We start from the raw sequence: 21,841 nt of genomic DNA, 5'->3' as shown, positions 1-21,841 counted from the left end.
CTATAGCTTTAAGAGGACGAATTGGAGTACTCAGAGGAGCAAGATAGTGGATTTTTTTTTCAGAGCAGCTCTTATTTCATTAGGTAGTTAGGAGTTAGGGCCTAAGTTTCTAAATCACTTTTGAAAATAGGACTGAGGCTCCTAAGTCACTTTTGGATATGCTTCTATTGCATAGTCTATCCAGGCTCTGACACATGTGTAAGCCCAGGTATGATTGCAGCTCAGGTAGAGAGACTGGAGCTAGCTTTAATCTAGTTAACTTGAGAGCATGTGCTTCAGCATAGGCTAGCCCTGTGAATAGTTATCCAGAGTTTGAGGCAAGTTTGCATAACCTCCACTGAAGTGCACACTGCCGTGGCTTCAGCATTGCAGGATCCGATCTAGCTAGATTCAAACTAGCTTGGGTATGTGTACAGACCTGCAGTTGCACCCTGTGATTGCAGTATAAACATAGCTATAGGGACTTTTGACATTTTTATCCTGGGTCTAGACCAATTCCAATGGAAGTAAAATGGGAAGTTTTCCAATTGATTTAAATGGGAGCTAGATCAGGCCTTGAAAGAATTAACAACAAATTTGAGCAATAGCCAAATGTTTCCTTGGGTTACATGTTTTATAACTCTGGATTTATTTTCTTTACATTATTTTACTTTACAAAAAGTAACCAGACTACCATTTTCAACCCCCCCATAACCCCAAAAAATCTATATCCAAAGCAAGGCCCCATAACCAGGGAAGAGTGAAGAGTAGAAGACTCAATGGAGTCCATCAATGACCTTGCATTGCCAGTCTAATAATGTGGCAGGCACTTAGGCCCAGGTTGTCAAAGGTATTCAGGTGCCCAATTCCAATTGATTTCAAAAGGAGTTAGGTACCTTAATACCTTTGAGGAGCTGGGCCTTAGATGGTATGGGTGCCAGAAAAAATATAATCTTAAGTATATAAATAAATAGGATGACTACATTTGGTTTTAAATGGTTTATATAACGAATACAGAATTGCACCAGATATTGCATATTCTCGCACTACAGCCTTTTTATAGACACGTATGCAGAGACGACATGGACAAGTCTCTAAACAATTTTCTGTCCTCAATTCGTATATTTCCTTAACACAAATTTCATTACTGTCAATTGAAATGTGGAGACAATACGTGGCAAAAACAAAACATAAAAAGATTAAAAACTATTTTCATAACACCATGTAGAAACTTCAGTGTTTTCAGCTTTCTGGGAAATTTAGGAGCCTAATCCTGCAAATGTAATGGGATCAGGCCCTTATAGTGGACTCATTACTGGCTCAGTCTTGACAGACCTTTTCTAGTATTTTAATGCTATTTTCAAATTAAACCAAAATATCTGTTGCTGACCTTCGTCAAGAGGCCATTCAAGGTAGGTCTTTGTGTTCATTATTTTCCTCAGTTTACAGAATCTTTTGGGAATTGTTTCCTCCTGAATAGGCTCCAAAAGGATCAAAATTGCTGCATCATTATGCTCATCAAAGAGACGGAAGTGCGAGAACTCCAGCTCATACTTGCACCACTCACTCTGCACAAAGTGCTCTGACAGCACAAACAGAGTTTTATGACTTTTTTCAATGGAGTCAATGATGTTGTCAATGATCCACTTCCCAGGCACAAAGTCCCGTTTATGAAGGCACAGTTTAAATGGGGGGATAGCGTTCTCAAGTTCCTGTACCATTAAGTTTTCAACCCATTCGGAGTCTCTTTCACTGTAGGAAACAAAAGCATCATAGCAGAAGTCATGATTGTGTGATTTCTTGGGTTTCCTTTTTGCCTGAAGCCAAGCCCAGGTCATTTTCATGTACCAGATCACATGAAGTTTGTAGCCCAGGATCACAATAAGCAGGATTACCAAAACCACCAGAATGCAAATTAAGGACACGGCCAAAGTTCTGTGACATTCAAACAGCGAAAGCCGAGCAGATTTTACCTGCTGCCCTCTCACAGAGGACGGAGAGTCACAGATATAATTCTCTGGCCAGTTAGCCAAGACATTAGCTATTCCCTCCTGATATTGAATGAAGGAGAGAAATTCACAAGAGCAGATGAAATTATTGTCACCTGCATCCAGTGTCTCCATTTTCCTAAATGATCCAAACTCTTCTTTCGAGAAACTGGTTAATTTGTTTCTGCTGATTCTCAGGGCTACTAAGTTAGGAATAAATGGAGCATCTGGCAAGGTCTTTAATTTGTTTTTTGAAACATAGAGCTCTTTGAGCCGTGGTAGCTTTAATCTAAAATCATTGAGGTTATTACTACTAACATCCAAAACTTCAAGAGTTTGAGGAATGCACGTTGTTAATTTGGGTATTTGAGTGCCTGAGATATTTAAATATTTCAAGTTTTCTGGCCACTGACACGATTCTGGAATCTCACCAAAATTGTTTCGGCTAATATCTAGGTGAGTAAGGTGTTTTAGATGAGAGAGACTTCGTGCCGTCATTTGTAAATCACCCAATGTATTTTGACTTAAATTGAAAGTTTGCAGCAAGGGCCATGCACCATCACAGGATGAATGTTCCAAATTTGGATCTGCAAGCAAATTTTCACTGAGATCAAGATAAAGGAGTGAGGAAAAATGTTTTGAAATGTTGCAAGGCACCAAGAAGACCTTAGTATTTACAACTGTGATTTTAGTGATGTTACCTACAAGATTTTTTAAACTGCTAAGATCTGAAAACAAATAAAATTTTTCTATAGTTAATCTCTGTATTGTCACGACTTCCATGGGGCTTCTTCTCTTTATTTTAATTGGTTCATGCCAGTGTCCCGTTCCCTGCAGTATAGAATTGTCCAGCTCCAGCTCCAACAATTGCTCAGCATGCACCAAGATGTTTAACATTTTGTCAATGCTTGCATCTGTAAACAAAACATTTTTTAACACAAATTTCTCCATGACAGAATGACTCATTGGCTCCAATAATGAAGATTCATTAGCTGTATTGAAGGCTATATGTCTCAGTTCTAAACATATTACAGAATGTATAAAATCTTCTACCATCACTGATAACACTTGAACGTCATTTATGTTTATGATGATATGATTTATGTTAACTGTTATCAAACTCCCTGATTCATATTGCCTGAGCCTTTGACCATCAATCTCAAGTTGCTCAAGAACTGTAATTCCATCAAAGTCTTGCTTCCGTATAGCAGAGAAGGAATTGTTATTCCCCAGGTGCAGATATCTCAAATTTTTGAGATTAGAAAACAAGGGATTCTCCCCCAGTGTTGTATATAAATTACCCTGTATGTTTAGGTGCTGTAGGGAAAAAAGATGTCTAAACCAAATGGGTGACAAGTGAGTCAACTTATTATTTGATAAATCCAAATGTTCCAATTTTCCAAGGAATATAAATGATTCCTTATCTATTGTCCAAATTTGGTTGAATTGCAGCAGCAGCACTCTCAGATTCACCCCCACCAGCAGATCAGTTTCTCTGACATATTTTATGCTGTTGTAGGACAGATTTAGCCCCGTGATATCAGTTGTTAGCCCTGAAGGAATGGTGCTCAAATTCATTGAAGAACAGTCACAGAAATGAGTGGCATCACATGAAGGACACATCTGCATCATGGTTTTTTCTTCAGAAAGATTTGCCGTTATGACCATGTAGATGACCCACCCTTTCCAGAGTTGGTTAGACATGATTTTACCTAAAATTTAAAAGAGGGATAGAATAAGCATAACATGAATTACTAGTGTTAAAAAAGCCAAACTTGAAAAATAGTCTCTACTGACTATCTTCAATAAGATGTTAGGAGTAGTTATTGTTGTAAAGCCCTTGGAACATGAAAAATATATCAAGTGTTTAAAATATTACGTCAAGGAAATCAGATTATACATAAATGTGCTAGAATGATTTTCTGTTTGGCTTTCAGTTCCTTTTTCTTTTTCTGCTGTGTTTAACTTTGGAATGAAAGACATTACATTAATTACTACCTGCACCAGTCTTTCACAGATGAGTGAATACTTTAGTCAAATATTCATAAACCTGATAATAATGTGATATTTACTAACCTAGTCCTTTTTTATGTTCAATAAATAGCTAGGTTCCAACAAACTGCTTTTTAAGAAAACACCCTCTAGTTATTCCCCCTTTCCTCCCCCCAGATCTGCAGATTTCATTTTGTGTACAAAGTTTGAGCTGTAGGGTGCTTACACTTTCTGTGCACTCCAGCTCCCACTGAAGTCAATGAGAGCTGGGAACAAGCAATTTCTTGTAGAAATAGCTTATTGAATACTAAAATTATTTTCAAGATATATCACTATTTCTGCAGAGTGTTTCTTTGAAAAGAAGAAAAAGCATTGTATGTGTTGTAATCCTTTCCCTCAACCTTCAGCTAGCTTTTGATTTTTCAGCTTGTGAAGTCTTGGGCATAGGGACTGCCTTTTCCTAGTGTCTGTGCAGAGCCTTCATTACCATATTGTATATGGACAGTGATGACAAACAAATATTTGTAAATATTGACAATGAATCCCTGAGAGGAGGGTTCAGCACTGGTTCCTACAGACCTTCAGTAGAGAGAAGGCTATGGTGACTTTATGCTGCCAGAGCCTCTTCCCCGGTGGATGTTCTGGTTAGCATCGCTGACAGCCGCTCTTCCTTGTTCATTGTCTGCCCCACTTAGCATCTCATTTTTCAGCTTTTTTACAGGAAATGAACAGCATTGCAAAATGAGAGTGTTTGTGGGTCAGGAGTGACATGGCTTTGTGAGGCAGCTAATGTACTGCTAGCCCAGCCTACTGCAGCAGGCCCTGTCTGTAGAAAGAACACTGGTACATTCTTCGCCGTCAACAGCGTCCTTTGTTCTGCCTTCCTCAGTCCCCCCAGTGCAGATGGCTGTGCCCCCCATTCTTCTTTCCTTCTCCCCCATCTGAGGTTTGGCAGTGGCTACTGTAGCAGGTACCGTAGCCAGGCTACGTAACAAAATACCAGCCGTAGACCAAAAAGAAATTAAGATAGTGTGCTTGGAAAGAGGCTACCTCCACATGTTTTCCCATAGCCCCTGTGAGTACCACAAGAGCAGAGAAAAGGTTACCAGAGGATTAAGAAAGCGGCTGCCTAAACCGTTCTAGTCTTATGGTTATTTAAAGGGATATAATTATCGGTGTTTGTGCATTTATTTTATATACTGAGGGAGGGTACATTTCTTCAACCCCTCCCCCACCACACCACATCCTGGCCCCACACTAGCAGACTGTCTTCGTCCATGAGGCCCCCCACTACTCTCTCACCTATTCCACCTTTTTTCCTATTATTGCTGCCTCTCCCTAGAACTTTTGCCACAGAGTGGAAATCATGGGCGGAGAGTCCCGAACTATGACTACACCATTCACGCTTCTCTAGACTCAGCTATGTTCCTGCTACAGCAATGGAAGTCATAACAGCAAAGAATACACTGGGCCAACAAGCTGGGGGGTATCACAGGAGCCGCTTGCCCCTTTAACTTTCCCCCTGTTCTCAGCCCAGTTGTCTAGTACTGTACTTCTGGAAAAGGAGCAGGCCGGCATTGGGGCTTCCAGCTTTCCCTACCCTCTGCTCTGACTACGGGCTTATCTAAATGATATTAGGTTGCTCAGTCACTACAGTGATGGGGAGTGGGGAATAAAATTAAATAGCTGGATTACAATCAGACCCTCCACTTCATGAGCCCCAAATGTACCCAGTTTATAAAATGCAGAAAGACTACACTTTGCCTCTTAAATGGTTCAGGAAATTCAAAAGGAAACACTGAGTAATGTGGCAAATATGGGCAGTTATTTACAGATAGAAAATTCTGGACAAAAAGTGAGGAAATGGCTAGCCACTAGGTGTAATCTCTAGCTGACTCAGCTACACACACCATGCTCCACAGGCACCAGCACTTCTTTGGACAGTAGCCTAAAGTGAAACTTCACTTGGATGCACTGCGGAGCAAATTGCATGGAGGGGAAAGAATTCTTGAGTAACTTCTCAGATATTTGAAATAATCAAGCTTTTCTTTAACATGCATTATGCTGGGCACTTTTCCCAGTCTTCTTCTTTTGACTGTGTTACTGTGTGAAATGCCAGGGAAAATCCCATTCTTATTTGTGTTCATTTTTTGCCAGCACCCTCACTTTCATATTTCTGGCTAGTAATTAAATTTAAGATCTTGACAATATTCATGGCTGCTTTTTTAAATGGTTTTTCTCTGTCAAAGTAACAATGTTATCTTGCCCCTACGCATCATCATTGCTTTGGAAAGAAGTCACTTTCATCCATGCCACTCTAAAAGCATTGTCAGGTAGAAATTCAGAAACAACTAGCATCAGTCAAATATTTGCAGGAAGAAACACGGTAATGTCTATGCTGTAAACTTGGTATGAACTAACTTAGCAATTTTCAAGCTGTTGTACAGCTGTCTCTTCAGGGCCCCACAAGTACTCATATCAATTAATAACTATTACAATAAAACTGAAATGTGCCAAGTTCTGCAAACTAAATATGGTACAGGAAACTATTATTAAGCTAAAGTTTAAAAATAAATGTTAACAGTTCTATGTACCCTGAAGCACTGAGGTCAATGGACATTTTGAAATTGATTTCACAGACACAGGAGCAGGTCCTAAACGGGATAGTGTAAATTGTTACTATTCAACTAGAGCAGTGGTTCCCAAACTTTAACAACCTGTGACCCCCTTTCACTAAAATGTCAAGTCTCGCGAACCCCCTCCTAAAAATGAATATTTCCAGGGATTTTCTCCTTTACCTGAGTATAAATTATAAAAGCAGTGATCTTGGAAATATAAAATTTGTTTTTATGATATACTTATTACACACTATTATTAATTATTATTTATAATTACATTATTTTTATTACATTATGAAAACGGCAACACTCTTCCAAGATCTCACTTCCGTAGCTTGTATCACTTTGAATAAGCCTGTTATAAGACAAGGCTCCTATGTTTCATCAAGGAGTATCAGATTTGAAACAGCATGAAGATATTTAAGAAGCCAACTCAAAGAGTTCCTCCTACATATGCATTCAGGTCTTGAGCAGTCCAGGCAAACAACGCATGTTACAACAAAGCTTAAACTTGTTCTTCATAATCATTTTAAAAACAATACTACCTGCCTCTTTTATTTTAAAAACAACAAAAAATATCTATCTCCCTTTCCATTTCTTATGAGTCTTGAAGTTTAAATCTCCTCAGTGTGATAGATATGCTTGCTTTGATCTGCTTAGCTCTTGGAAGTCCAGGGGCTCCAGGCTGCTGGCCCCGTGCTGTCCAGGGTCCCTAGGGACAGCTCTGTCTGCCATTAGGGAATTTTTTCCCCGAGAACCTCCTGTAACATTTTGTGAACCCCCAGGGGTCACGAACCCCAGTTTGGGAACCACTGAACTAGAGCAACTACGCTAAAGTTATATGGAGGATAACTGCTAATATACTTAATACGGTTACATTCATCAGATACAAACACGCAAAGTCCTGAACCAGTTGGATCTGACCACGATGGGCACCGCAGGAAAAACGTCAGGTAACTAAAGAGATGTCCCAGGGCGCGCCCGAGAGAGATTATTATTTCTACCTTACCTATTCGGGTCTGTGACTCACCTGTCTTCAACACCGGGCTTCTCCGGGAGGTGATCAGAGGTCTAATAAATCAATATCTCGGAGAACAAAGAGCACCCTACAAACCAAGTGCCCGTCAACCAATAAGCCAGGGCTGGAAGCTGTCAAACATGGCCCGAGGGGAGCTGCCTCCGTGAGCCCGTTTTGTGGGACCCAGCAAGGCCGGGACCAGACTCAACCCCAGGCAGAGGCTGCTTTGCTCTTTCCCCCTCTGTCCCCGCTCGCCCCAGCGCTGTACGGAGCGGCTCCTCCCGCCTGGGGGGCTGCAACCTCCGGGGACACGGGACCCGTCTGCGGCCGCACTGGGAGCTGCCGGGTGGGTAGCGGGGGCGAGGCTATCGCACTGGTTCCCACCGCAGACCCGAGTCACGCTCCGCTCCTCGCCCGCCCTCGCTCCGGCTTGTCCCCGCGGGAGGGCAGCTGCAGCGGCTGGGTCGCTCGGGCGCCGCAGGGTCCGGGAAAGCCCCGCCTGCGCGCAGACAAGCTGCCTGCCAGCTCGTGCTGATGTGCGGCCCCGAGCGGCTTGGCTCGGACCCAGGCAGCGAGCCGGGGGCATTCGTTAGGAGGGCGGAGGAGACAGCCATGGTGCCCGGCACCTCCCCAGCTCACTGCCTGCATCTTCCCTCCCTCCCTCCTCCGGGAATCTCCTCCCGCCTTCTCTAGCCCCCCTCTCCCTTTTCTGACAGTCTGCAAGGCAAAGTCAACTGTGGCCAGGCACCGGTTGTCCTCCCACGCAGCCAGTCATCACTCTGCTTCCCCGTGTAGAGAGCCCCGACCCCTGGTTTTCACTGGGACTTCAGTCAGGGGAAAGGCTTCGCTTGATCTATTCCTGTCTCTCCCCTTTCAAAAAGAAGAACAGGAGTACTTGTGGCACCTTAGAGACTAACAAATTTATTAGAGCATAAGCTTTCGTGGACTACAGCCCACTTCTTCAGATGCATATAGCATGTAGTCCGCAAAAGCTTATGCTCTAATAAATTTGTTAGTCTCTAAGGTGCCACAAGTACTCCTGTTCTTCTTTTTGCGGATACAGACTAACACGACTGCTACTCTGAAACCTCTCCCCTTTCACTCTCTGCATGCTCCTCTTCACCTCCCCAGCGCAGTGATGAGCTAAGAGGGAAGGTTCTCCCAGGGACTAGTAACTGTAAAGACAGGAAACAAAGCCTAGGAATAAATGGTCAGTTTTCAGAATGACAAGTAGTAAATAGTGGGGTTCCCCCAAGGATCCCTGCTAGGAATAGTGCTGTCCAGTTCAACATATTCATAAATGAGCTGGGGGAAAGGATAAACAGTGAGGTGGCAGAGTTTACAGACAATACAAAATTTCTGGAGCTAGTTAAGTCCACAGCTGACTGCAAAAAGTTACAAAGGGTTCTCACAAAGCTGGGTGACTGGGCAACAAAATTGCAGATGAAATTCAATGTTAATAAATGCAGATTTCAAAGTAGCAGAGTAATTCAGAGTAATGCACATTGGAAAACATAACCCCAACTGTACATATAAAATGGTGGGATCTAAATTAGTTGTTACCACTCAAGAAAGATCTTGAAGTCATTGTGGATAATTCTTTAAAAAGATCTGCTCATTGTGCAGCAGCACTCAAAAAAGCTAACAATGTTAAGACCCATCAGGAAAGGGATAGATAATTAGACAGTAAATATGATAATGCCATTATATAAATCCAAGGTACATGCACACCTTGAATACTGCATGCAGTTCTGGTCACCCCATCTCAAAAAAAGATAAATTAATTGGAAAAGATACAGAGAAGGGTAACAGAAATGATTACGGGTATGGAACAGCTTCCAGCTGAGGCGAGATTAAAAAGACGGGGACTGTTGAGCTTGGAAAAGAGACGACTAAGGGAAGATATGATAGAGGTCTATAAAATCGTGAATGGTGTGGAGAAAGTGAGTAAGTGTTATTTACTCCTACACACAACACAAGAACCAGGGGTCACCCAATGAAATTAATAGGAAGCAGGTTTAAAACAAAGGGAAGTATTTCTTCACACAACACACAGTCAGCCTGTGGAACTTGTTACCAGGGGATGTTGTGAAGGCCAAAAATATAATAGGGTTCAAAAAAGAACTAGCCAAGAAGGTCAGGGATGCATCTCCATACTCTTGGGCTAGGTCTACACTACCCGCCTGAATCGGCGGGTAGAAATTGACCTCTCAGGGATCGATTTATCGCGTCTCATCGGGACGCGACAATTGATCCCCGAATCAACACTCTTACTCCACCAGTGGAGGTGGCAGTAAGCGCCGTCGACGGGAAGCCGCAGAGGTCGATTTTGCCGCCGTCCCTACAGCGGGGTAAGTCGGCTGCGATACGTTGAATTCAGCTACGCTATTCACGTAGCTGAATTTGCGTATCTTAAATCGACCCTCCCCCCCGTAGTGAAGACCTGCCCTTGGTGTTTCTAGCCTGTTTGTCAGAAGCTAGTGTAGTAAGATGAGGCCCTGAAACATAAAATCTTGTACAGGAGGCCCAGTATGAGGCCTGAACTAGAGTAATAGTCAAGACATTGTTAAGCAAAGCTGGGCTGTGAGCCAGAGGCAGGTCCCTGCTCACAGAAGTTGGCAAGAAGAGGGCTACTAGAAGTATGTATTAATCACTAATAAAATGAACATGGGCCAAGACGGCACCAGAACAACTGAGTGCAAACACATCCCACACAGATAACAAAGAACAGGTAGACCTAGCCTAAAGACAATACAGTAGAGACAATATGATGGATAGACAATATGAAAGAACAATACGATGGATAGACAGTATGATGGATGGATAGTTTGTCCAACCAACCTGTGCCAGGAGAAAGGCAACCCCCTAATAGAGGGGCTGTAACTTAATGTGTCAGTAGTGATGAGTAATCTGTTCTGCACCTGTTTATAAGAATAGGTCCCGGAGTGCACATCTTTGTCTGGCCTAGGGGGCAGTGGAAAGTCCTGCCACTGACTGAGCCGGTCCATTGCCAGGGAGCACATATATACTAGCAGACCCATCGATACCTAATCCGGCGAGCTGGAGACTGTGTTTCTCTTCGACAATAAACCTGGCCCGGGTGCCTTTGTACCTTATTAGAGTCTGTGGTCACTGGGGGCTCTCTCGGGGTCTGCTGTGTCAGTATCTGCGCAGAGCCAGGGCAGCACACAGAGGGAACGCACACAGACGACTGATATCAACATTGAGCAGAGCAGAGCACCACACCGGTAGTGTCTGACAACAGCTGGGAGCGGATGACAAGGGATGAAATGATTGCCAGGTTCTGTTCATTCCCCCTGAAGAACGTGGCATTGGCCACTGTCAGAAGAGAAGATGCTTAGCTAGATGGACCATTGGTCTGACCCAGTATTGCCATTCTTATGTTCTCTTACCACTTGCTCCCACTCCTGGCCTTTTTTCTCATTCCAATTTTCTTCCTTGCAAAGGAAATATGTTTCTAAGCATTAGATAATTAACCTGTCTAATTCATTACCCAGGGGTATAATTGATGAAGATTTTAGTTTAATAAAATTCCAGAAGGGATTAACACACATGAATGAGAGGAGCTTCTCTAGTTACACTGACTATGCTAAAAATATCACTCCTCTGCTTCAGAGCATAATTTCATCAGCTGGAGTTACTAAAGATTTGCCCTAGTGTACTTCCACAGTACCCTGCTCAGGTGAAAGTTTGATCATGATTAGCTGATATGATGGGGAACATGATTTATCCTGGTCTACAGTGACTGCTTAATCATGTTCAACATTATGTTCATTAACACCATTGTTCACAACCACATGAAAACATGGTACATTTTAGTGTATACCAGGCCCAAGACTACTGAAGAGATCAGCAGAAACTGCGTGGTAGGATTAAAGCCCATTAACCAAATTCCTCTGAATCATCCAATTCTAAACAGACTGTGACCTATAATCCAAGACCAGGTAGTAGATGAACAGGTTCCTCTGCTCTGTGTTGTTGTTGGGTTTTTTTGTTTTTATAATTGATAGAATGCAGCATTTTGTAATTTTGGCTGCTGGCTAATGATGGTGTCTGGGACTGATGTCTCTAAATGTACTTTGGGCTTCTTCCAGATTAGAGACACTTGACTCCTCAATGGGATAACTTTGCTGGGACATGGGTACTCCAAGAAGCAGGTTGGTTTCTTTTGAAAACCCAAATCATTCTAACTGTTCAAGAGTATTTTTAAAATGCTGTTTTCCTGGTGTTCCCCCATAGTAATCTGTTACCGCTGTCTACACAGGATATCTGGAATTCCTTCTAGAAAGCTTATGTGAAGCTTGAGGTAGCGTTCCCTTCAAATCCAGGTCTCTGAATTGGGCAGGAGCCCATTTCTAGTCTACTTTAGAATTCTCATATCTGTTGCTTCTACAAAGGAAATCCCCTCACGGATTTCCCAAATGGAAAGATGGAACCTAAACAGGGTATCTCAAGATGTGACAAAGGCATGCTTTGAACCTAGGATGGAAGCATCAACATTTTTTTTTAATTGTGCATTAAAAAAATCCCCCTTACCAAACAAAACATTCCACTGCACACACACTTCTATCCCTAGGGAAAGGAGAGAAAGAACCAATCACATGTGACAGATATTAGTCATGTCCCTTAATGCACTACAGATAGAGTGGTGATGAGGGAGATATACCAGCCAATACAGAATAGAATATTTTTCAATCCTCAATTGTCTTTCTTACTGGCCACCATGTCACACAGAAGAGTGAAGATCTGAGTAGTCCCCTATATTAAAGAGGCTTAATTGCAGTTTCTCCCAGATAAATTAGGTTTTAAACCAGGGTCTGATTTTCCTCCTACAACAAACAAAATATTTCTCCTGCATTAATTGAAATTTCCAAGTCTCATTCAGTCCTAAATCCTCAAACAAGTTGGAATAATGATGCCAGATGTTAACTATGCTCAGTGCTATTCAAGTCAGAAGTGCCTTAAAGTAAATACTGCTTATTGCATCAGCGGTTCACTAACAAGTCTGGATTAATGCAGGGGCCTTAGTGGCTGCAGTCCAGGGACCCAGGCTAAGGGGGGCCCTGGCACAGCGGGGCTCAGGCAGGCTGCATGTCATGGCCCCACGCTGCTCCCAGAAGTGGCCAGCTGCTGGCACATCTCTGCAGCCCCAGGCGGAAGTGGGGGAGGCAGCTCCATGAGCTGCCCCTGCTCCCAGTACCATTCCCAGCCAATGGGAGCTGCGAGGATGGCACTTGCGGGCATGGGCAGCACACGGAGACACGATATCCCCCTTCCCCCCAGGGGTGTACAGAGATATGCCAGCAGCCAGCCACTTCCGGGAGCGGCATGGGGCCACGACATGCAGCCTGCCTGAGCCCTGCTATGCCACCAGCCGGAGCCTGCACCTCACACTCCCTCCTGCACCCCAACCCCCTGTCCCAGGTCAGAATCCCCCTCCTGCACCCAAACTCCCTCGCAGAGCCCACATCCCTTACCCAGTCCTGCATCCCAACACTCTGCCACAGCCTGGAGCCCCCTCCTGCACCCAAACTCCCTCCCAGAAAGAAACTAAGAACAGCTGTTCCAAGGTAAGAAGTAGGCTATTTTGAATTAACTTAACTATATTCTATATCTTTTAAGACTGAAATGTAACCACAGAATGGCTTTATGTTAACTAAAAGCAAGTTTAGTATAGCGTTAATAGCCTCGATGCCATAATTGTGATCATTTTGTTTTAAATTAGGAAAAAGACTTGTATATAGGGGCCCCAGAAAATCTAATAGCCCTGGGCCCACAGGAGAATTAATCTGGCCCTATTCACTAACTTCATGATGACAGAGAGCTTCTAATGACATGATCACAGTAGTGTAGTGTGAAAGTAGAATGAATTATATTGTAAAAATAAAATGGATTAAAGAAATGCTGTATGTACCTTTCAGCAGAAATAAGGAATGCTGAAATACAGGTGTCAGGAAAAGGAACATTTAAGGCATAAACAATGATTCCGCTTAAGCTAATGGTGAAACATTAACTGGAGATTGGTAAAAGTTAGTAAGGAAATTAACTATGGATGTCTAGCCCAGGTAAACTTATCAGATTCTGCTTCCTGTGTTATCTTGTTAAGTTCGCACCCTTTTATCTGTATAAATAAGATAATTTGTGTCTTGCATGGTGCTCACATTATCTGGGTGTTATTAGCAGAGTGCTGTGCTAGTAAAACAGAGTGGTCTGACAAACAATGAGTCCTGAGTCTAAGGCCTAGTCTTCACTTACCGGCTGGTCCGGAGGCACGCCATCGATGTTCTGGGATCGATCCCGGAAGTGCTCACAATCGACGCCGGTACTCCAGCTCGCCGAGAGGAGTACGCGGCGTCGACGGGGGGAGACTTCCGGCCGCGTCTGGACCGCGGTAAGTCCGGAGTAAGGTACTTCGAATTCAGCTACGTTATTAACGTAGCTGAATTTGCGTACCTTAGTCCGAAGTCCGGACTAAGTGTAGACCAGCCCTAACTTTGACAGTAGTAACTTGGAAAGCCTTTGTTTTATTTGTTAACCAAACACTGTAAGAGTTGATTGCATTTTAAGAATACAGGAAAGGAAAAATAAGTGTCACCAGTTGTCTCTCACTTCCATCTAATAAAACAAAGATATATTTTAAAATATATTTATAAATTGCATAAAAGACTACATTAACAGCATATTATTAAAGTTCTGAAGTCAAACACTTAAAAGTTAGGAGATGAGTGAGTAAAGATTGCTCGACAAATGAGCAACTCCTCGATATTTCTTTTCTACCTCCTAATTCAAGGTGAGGCCTCGTGCCTAATTTACTGTACACCATTTAATCCCTGCACTGAATACAAAAATATTCACTTCCTCATAGGATTTTCCATGGTGCTTGTCGTCAAGGTATTTGGTGCCTTACAAACATGAATGAATTTATCTTCAACTTCTCTGGGAGATGGTACTATTGTCCCCATTTTACAAATGGGGAACTAAAGCACAGAAAGATTATGGCCAATCTTTGCAATAATGTTTACTAATTTGAGGTGCCTCAGTTATACAAAATAAACTACAGTCAGTGAAACTCACTTTTTACAACAATGCGGTGTCTACCCATGAGGTTTGCAGTGGTACCACTATATAGGTGGGTTACATCCATGCAAAAAATCCCACTATAAAAAACCATGAATCTACTATACCTATACCTTAGTGGGGTAGGTAGAAGGAAAGAAGGGTAACATTGGGGCAGCAATAGTGGAACAGATTGGCTGGGGTACATGGGAAGAGGGAGAGGAAACCTAATAAAGATGCATACTTAACATCACCAACAAGCATTTTGTCTGTTGTTTGAATATCTTAGGGTAAGCTACTAGGGACAGGAACCGTGACTTCAGTGTTTTTACAGTGCATATAATAACAAATAATAAACACATAGAAAAAATAAAGTACACAGACCATTAAAACGTACACATAGTGATCCTGTGACCTTTGAGATTGGACGCATCTCAAAGTTTTCACACCAAGTATCTGACATATTTGTCAAGTTGCTTCTTTCTTAAATTGCTGGGCCACAAACAATCCTGGTGTAAATCACTGATTCCCCTGGAGTTACATATTCTCTATTCTATTCTCTTTGAAAGGTATTACCTGTGGGAGGATCTGGCTTCAGAGATCTTATTTTTATCTAACTGGGCAATTTCTACTTTTCCACTGCATTTTTGTTGAATGACTCTAAATAGTCTGATGATATTTAAAACAAATAAGACGATGTAATCAATGGATCCTGTGGCATGTTTCAGCATGTTGGCTCTCTTTTTTATGAGAGAGAAAGAGAGAGCGCTGTAACTGCATTTGTTTTGGAATGGTTAAAAAGAGACTAAAGAAGCACACCAGATTCAGTAGTATTTCTTCCCCAAATCATTTTTAGAGACAGAGATGCTCTCAGTTGGTATCTTTCATTTAGCTAAGCTAAAATTAGTTTAGTGTGAAGTCAAGTCAAGCCTCCACAACACTGACATAAAAGTCAGCATAACAAAATATTTCTGTGACGTTGTGCAGTCTATATGGTTTTATAAAAACATGATAATAAGTGAGTATAACGTAACTGGGATATGCTTCATGCAAAAGGTCTCCTGTAAGGTATCATTACAAAGCTTATAATCTACTGAGTGTGATTATCCGATTTGTATAAATGTACCACTCTTGTATCTAAAACTAGAAATATAAAATATAACTCTGAGGGCCTATTGTAATTATGTAAAGTGTAGGCCATTAATGATGGTTTGGAATCTTGAGGACTCCCATTGTCTGCAGATGGCTGTCTTTACCTGTGAGTCTTCCTGTATGTGTGTGTGCTGGCAAGTGAGTAATGAAGTTTTGCAGTGACAAGTGATCATGTCACCTGAACTGGAATCCATCTTTAACCTGGTGCTTTTCCAGTGGGGGGGTGGAAACCCAGAGGGACAAAGGGTTCCCGCCTTATGCAAAAGATATATAAAGGGGTGGAAGAAAACAAAGGGGAGAGAGGAGCCATCATGAAGAATCCCCTAGCTATCACCTGAGCTGCAACAAGAGCTGTACCAGGGGAGAAAATTGTGCCCAGGCCAGGAAGGTGTCCAGTCTGAGAAAAAACTTACTGAAGAATCTCTGAGGGTGAGATTATCTGTATTCAGTTTGATTAGGCATAGATTTGCACATTTTATTTTATATGGTGACTTACTTTGTTCTGTCTGTTACTACTTGGAACCACCTAAATCCTATTTTCTGTATTTAATAAAATCACTTTTTATTTAGTAATTTACTCAGAGTATGTATTAATACCTGGGGGAACAAACAACTGTGCATATCTCTCTATCAGTATTATAGAGGGCAAACAATTTATGAGTTTGCCCTGCATAAACTTTATGCAGGGTAAAACGGATTTATTTGGGTTTAGACCCCATTGGGAGCTGGGCATCTGCGTGCTAAAGACAAGCACACTTCTGTGAGCTGTTTTCAGGTAAACTTGCAGCTTTGGGACAAGTGATTCAGACCCTGGGTCTGTGTCTGGAGCCAGACAGGAGTGTCTGGCTCAGCAAGACAGGGTGCTAGAGTCCTGAGCTGGCAGGGAAAACAGAAGCAGGGGTAGTCTTTTGCACATCAGGTGGCAGCTCCCAAGGGGGTTTCTGTGATCCAACCCAACACAATTTCTTAACAGGAAAAAGGCTTTACAAATGTCCTGCTTGGAAATGTAGCGTGGCTGAGTTAGTGGTTCAGCCTTAAATGACATCATAGGATTTTAATGCTGTTTTCAAGTTATTCCAAAATATTTGCTGCTGATTTTCGTCAAGAGGCCATTCAAGGTAGGTCTTTGTGTTCATTATTTTCCTCAGTTTACAGAATCTTTTGGGGATTGTTTGCTCCTGAATAGGCTCCAAAAGAATCAAAATTGCTGCATCATTATGCTCATCAAAGAGACGGAAGTGCGAGAACTCCAGCTCATACTTGCACCACTCACTCTGCACAAAGTGCTCTGACAGCACAAACAGAGTTTTATGACTTTTTTCAATGGAGTCAATGATGTTGTCAGTGATCCACTTCCCAGGCACAAAGTCCCGTTTATGAAGGCACAGTTTAAATGGGGGGATAGCGTTCTCAAGTTCCTGTACCATTACGTTTTCAACCCATTCGGAGTCTCTTTCACTGTAGGAAACAAAAGCATCATAGCAGAAGTCATGATTGTGTGATTTCTTGGGTTTCCTTTTTGCTTGAAGCCAAGCCCAGGTCATTTTCATGTACCAGATCACATGAAGTTTGTAGCCCAGGATCACAATAAGCAGGATTACCAAAACCACCAGAATGCAAATTAAGGACACGGCCAAAGTTCTGTGACATTCAAACAGCGAAAGCCGAGCAGCTTTTATCTGCTGCCCTCTCACAGAGGACGGAGAGTCACAGATGTAATTCTCTGGCCAGTTAGCCAAGACATTAGCTATTCCCTCCTGATATTGAATGAAGGAGAGAACTTCACAAGAGCAGATGAAATTATTGTCACCTGCATCCAGTGTCTCCATTTTCCTAAATGATCCAAACTCTTCTTTCGAGAAACTGGTTAATTTGTTTCTGCTGATTCTCAGGGCTATTAAGTTAGGAATAAATGGAGCATCTGGCAAGGTCTTTAATTTGTTTTTTGAAACATAGAGCTCTTTGAGCCGTGGTAGCTTTAATCTAAAATCATCGAGGTTATTACTACTAACATCCAAAACTTCAAGAGTTTGAGGAATGCACGTTGTTAATTTGGGTATTTGAGTGCCTGAGATATTTAAATATTTCAGGTTTTCTGGCCATTGACACGATTCTGGAATCTCACCAAAATTGTTTCGGCTAATATCTAGGTGAGTAAGGTGTTTTAGATGAGATAGACTTCGTGACGTCATTTCTAAATCATCCAATGAATTTTGACTTAAATTGAAAGTTTGCAGCAAGGGCCATGCACCATCACAGGATGAATGTTCTAAAGTTGGATCTGCAAGCAAATTTTCACTGAGATCAAGATAAAGGAGTGAGGAAAAATGTTTTGAAATGTTGCAAGGCACCAGGAACACATTGGTATTTATAACTGTGGTTCTGGTAATGTTACCTAGAAGATTTTCCACACCACTAAGATCTGAAAACAAATAAAATTGTTCTATAGCTAATCTCTGTACAGTGATTACTTCAATGGCACTTTCTCCATTTACTTCAATTTGTCCATGCCATTTTCCAGTTCCCCGTAGTACAGAATCATCCACTTCCAGCTCCAACACTTGTTTAGCATGCCTCAAGATATTTAACACTCTGATAACACTTGCATCTGTAAACAAAACATTTTTAAACACAAGTTTCTCCATGACAGAATGACTAATTGGCTCCAATAATGAAGATTCATTAGCTGTATTGAAGGCTATATTTCTCAGTTCTACACATATTGCAGAATTTATAAGATCCTCTAACATCACTGATAACACCTGAACATCATTTATGTTTATGATGATATGATTTATGCTGTTAACTGTTGTCAAACTCCCTGATTCATATTGCCTGAGCCTTTGACCGTCAATCTCAAGTTGTTCAAGAATTGTAATTCCATCAAAGTCTTGCTTCTGTATAGCAGAAAAGGAATTGTTATTCCCCAGGTGCAGATATTTCAAATTTTTGAGATTAGAAAACAAGGGATTCTCCCCCAGTGTTGTATATAAATTACCCTGTATGTTTAGTTGCTGTAAGGAAAAAAGATGTCTAAACCAAATGGGTGACAAGTGAGTCAACTTATTATTTGATAAATCCAAATGTTCCAATTTTCCAAGGAAAATAAATGATTCCTTATCTATTGTCCTAATTTGAGTGGATTGCAGCAGCAGCACTCTCAGATTCAAACCCAGCTTCAGATCAGTTTCTCTGACATGGTCTATGCTGTTGTAGGACAGATTTAGCCCCATGACATCAGTTGTTAAACCTGAAGGAATGTTGCTCAAATCCATTGAAGAACAGTCACAGAAACGAGTGGCATCACATGAAGGACACACCTGCGTCATGGCTTTTTCTTCAGAGCAATTTGTACTTATGGCCATGTAGAAGATCCATACTCGCCAGATCTGCTTAGTGTTTGGTTTTCTTTGGTTCAACATCTTAAAAGAGAGAGCGAGAAAGAGAAATTAATATAAGGGAATTGAAATCCAGTGTAAGTTTAGTTATGAAGGAATTCACATTCGGATTTTTTTCTTGTAGTGATTTCCTGTTGGATTTTTTTCTCCCATTCTGGCTGCTTTATTTTGGAAGTATGAGAAGTCTTTGAAGTGAATTCATACTATAAGTTAAATATTCATAAAATTCACAGACCTGGTCCAATTTTTTAAACAGACATACCTCTGGATGTTTGAAAATTCTGGTTTAAGTCAGGGAGGGATATTAATAACCTTTAACTTGGTTAGAAGTTTTAACATTATCAAACGATGCTAATGGTATATTCCCAGAATTCTGAGACCCCCCCCCCCACCTTCATTAATTATGAGGTGCAATTACAAAAGAAAAAAGTGCTTATATGTATAACATAAAACTATATATATATGCTTGTCTCCCCAATGTCTGCCTCTATTTTTGTACAACGCATAACACAATGGGACCCTGATGTTGCTCAGAATGTCTAGTGTAACAGTATAAACAATAAAGGAAAGGATGAGACATATCTGTCACTCCATGTAAATTCTGCAAAAGGCAATTTAGTTCCTTTTTTTAAGTTAGAGTCTGATATCCAAGCAAACAAGTTCTTTCTGCATGTACACAATATAGGTACAAGTAATACATTACAATGCTATACATTACATTCCCCCTGCCAGAACAGCACTGTTTTTAATTCACACAGGATCTGATCCTGCTACCATTGAAGTCATTTGCCCTTGACTTCAATGGAAGTCAGAACAGGCCCATAGTTATTAAAGTTCACAAAAATATCTTATAGGAATCCTGGGTAGCCAGAGATGAAGTACTTATCTTTTTTACTGAGGCTTACAGCTTCGGTGCCAGTGTTTTGTATTGGTCTCATGCATTAGGATCCATGCAGTCTTCTCATCTGCAAGATGGCAACAGATTCTGGAAATCTTTTGGCTGATAAACAATGGAAGGACGCAGGTCTGATGCTATGCCAGCTCTCAGGCTGGCAAACACTGATCTGTCCTGCTTAGTCAAAGCTTCACGTTAACAAATTTCCAAATGTTCCTTAACTCTTTGTCCCATAAACTTTAAGTAACCATTGCACTCACTCTACGAATTCATTGCTTTTGGAATGAGTAGGATCGTTCAATATTTCCACTGCACAGCTACTCTGCACTATACCATCCCTTATAGTCAAACCTCTGCCGCATTTATTTTTGTGCTAGAAAACGGATACAAAAGTTACTGTTTATTCTTGAAGTATCTTCTCTGTATGCTGCAATTCAGCAGAAGGTCTCTTCTTTTGTTTGGTCAGCTCTCTTTGGTGCAACCACTGACGCAATGCTTTTGTACAAATTTTTCTTTCACAATCAGTGACTGCAGCACTGACAGGAATAATAGTTTCAGTACTTTTCTATTCCCATTCCTTCAATTTAAATCTACACTTATTTTTGGATTAGGAGTTGAGTAATTTTTGTCTTAGTTTACTCTATTGAGAATGGAGCATCTCAGCTTACATAAGGTATTTTTTTTATATAGGTCCCTCTGAGTTGAAAGTGTTCTGTTCTATAAACCACTGTTTATATATAGACTATTTTACTGGGTCAAGTTGTTTAGTCGGGGGGGGTGGGTGGGAAGGAAGAGTTTTTTCATTTCCCAAGACACTGTATTCAAAGACATTATCTGAAGTGGACTTTTATTATCAACAAAGATTAAGTTAATAGGCAACAGTTCTGAAAATTGGATCAAGATCCTGTATCCAAGACAGAGAATTTTAATGAAAAAGAATGTCAAGTTCTCACTGAAAAGGTGCATCTAATTAAAAGTCAGCATGGAATTTGTACTAGGAAAAAGGAAATTATAAATTTTGCATTCATGCCACTTCTAAAGGAGAGGATGGACTAAAACTGTTTGTGCCTCACCAAACTTCCTGACCAAAAAGATGTTACACAGCTGCATAAGTGAAAAAGGTACAAGTGGTTGTTGTTTTTTAAACCAGACCTAAAAGAGGAATCTTTTGGATTCTAAGCACCAAACTTTTAAAATATGTTTTGCATTTTTTTGTACACAACTTTGCATGTACACTTTTCCAGGTCAACCATTTATGAGTATATGTGATAAATTTTACATATGGGGGAGGGGGAGGTTCATGCACTAAAATTCCTCCATGTGCATGTGGCAGAATGTGTGTGCAAATATTTGTGCTCCCAAAGTTGTGCAAACAGAAGAAGCCTGGCTGAGCCTCTTCATGCAGTTTGATCCTAATATGTTAAAATTAATAATTGATATCAACATGGCAGCTAGACATTTTCCAAAAATGATTTAAAAGTATTATACCTGCTTAAATTCCCAGCTGATCACATTTTGTTCATACTTAAAGCATTTTTGCTGTGTGAAACTGATTATACACGGGAAACAGGGAAGCTGTTTTTTTATGAAGTTCTGTCATATGCATACAGCAACAAGCTAGAAAAAAAACATAGAGGGGAAAATCTCTAATTCCTTTCAATTGTAGCAATGTTAGATACAATATTTTTAGACTGACAATGAAAAACAATGCAGGATTACTAGTT

At 41.2% G+C, this 21,841-nt stretch overlaps 2 protein-coding genes across 3 annotated transcripts; both read right to left on the bottom strand.

Moving 5' to 3' along the window:
• Window positions 1-481: 481 nt before the first annotated feature.
• Window positions 482-8,258, bottom strand: LOC117878440 (toll-like receptor 2 type-2). Its single transcript, XM_034772628.1, has 2 exons — window positions 7,608-8,258; window positions 482-3,679 (listed from the first exon to the last, which is right to left on the bottom strand). The coding sequence occupies exon 2, from the start codon at window positions 3,669-3,671 to the stop codon at window positions 1,320-1,322; it is 2,352 nt and encodes a 783-aa protein (XP_034628519.1). The 5' UTR covers window positions 3,672-3,679; window positions 7,608-8,258; the 3' UTR covers window positions 482-1,319.
• Window positions 8,259-16,669: 8,411 nt separating this feature from the next.
• On the bottom strand, window positions 16,670-20,533 carry LOC117878538 (toll-like receptor 2 type-2). Of its 2 annotated transcripts, none has more exons than XM_034772805.1 (2): window positions 20,105-20,533; window positions 16,670-19,232 (listed from the first exon to the last, which is right to left on the bottom strand). In XM_034772805.1, exons 1-2 carry the CDS (start codon window positions 20,158-20,160, stop codon window positions 16,859-16,861), a joined length of 2,430 nt encoding a protein of 809 aa, XP_034628696.1. In that variant the 5' UTR covers window positions 20,161-20,533; the 3' UTR covers window positions 16,670-16,858. The 2 variants fall into 2 exon arrangements, with proteins under 2 accessions (XP_034628696.1, XP_034628695.1); XM_034772804.1 differs by having other exon boundaries at window positions 16,670-19,247; window positions 20,109-20,533.
• Window positions 20,534-21,841: the final 1,308 nt, after the last annotated feature.

The sequence above is a fragment of the Trachemys scripta genome, chromosome 5 (genome assembly GCF_013100865.1).
Source record: "Trachemys scripta elegans isolate TJP31775 chromosome 5, CAS_Tse_1.0, whole genome shotgun sequence".
Lineage (NCBI taxonomy): Eukaryota > Metazoa > Chordata > Testudines > Emydidae > Trachemys > Trachemys scripta.
Note: the sequence above shows the minus strand (reverse complement) of the source record. Positions and strands in the feature narration are given on the sequence as shown.

Coding starts and splice junctions, on each gene's coding strand:
- LOC117878440 (XM_034772628.1), bottom strand. CDS start 3,671: ATGTCTAACCAACTCTGGAAAGGGTGGGTCATCTACATGGTCATAACG.
- LOC117878538 (XM_034772805.1), bottom strand. CDS start 20,160: ATGAGACCAATACAAAACACTGGCACCGAAGCTGTAAGCCTCAGTAAA. Junction 19,233..20,104: donor AGCCTCAGTAAAAAAGATAA/GTACTTCATCTC, acceptor GTTGAACCAAAG/AAAACCAAACACTAAGCAGA.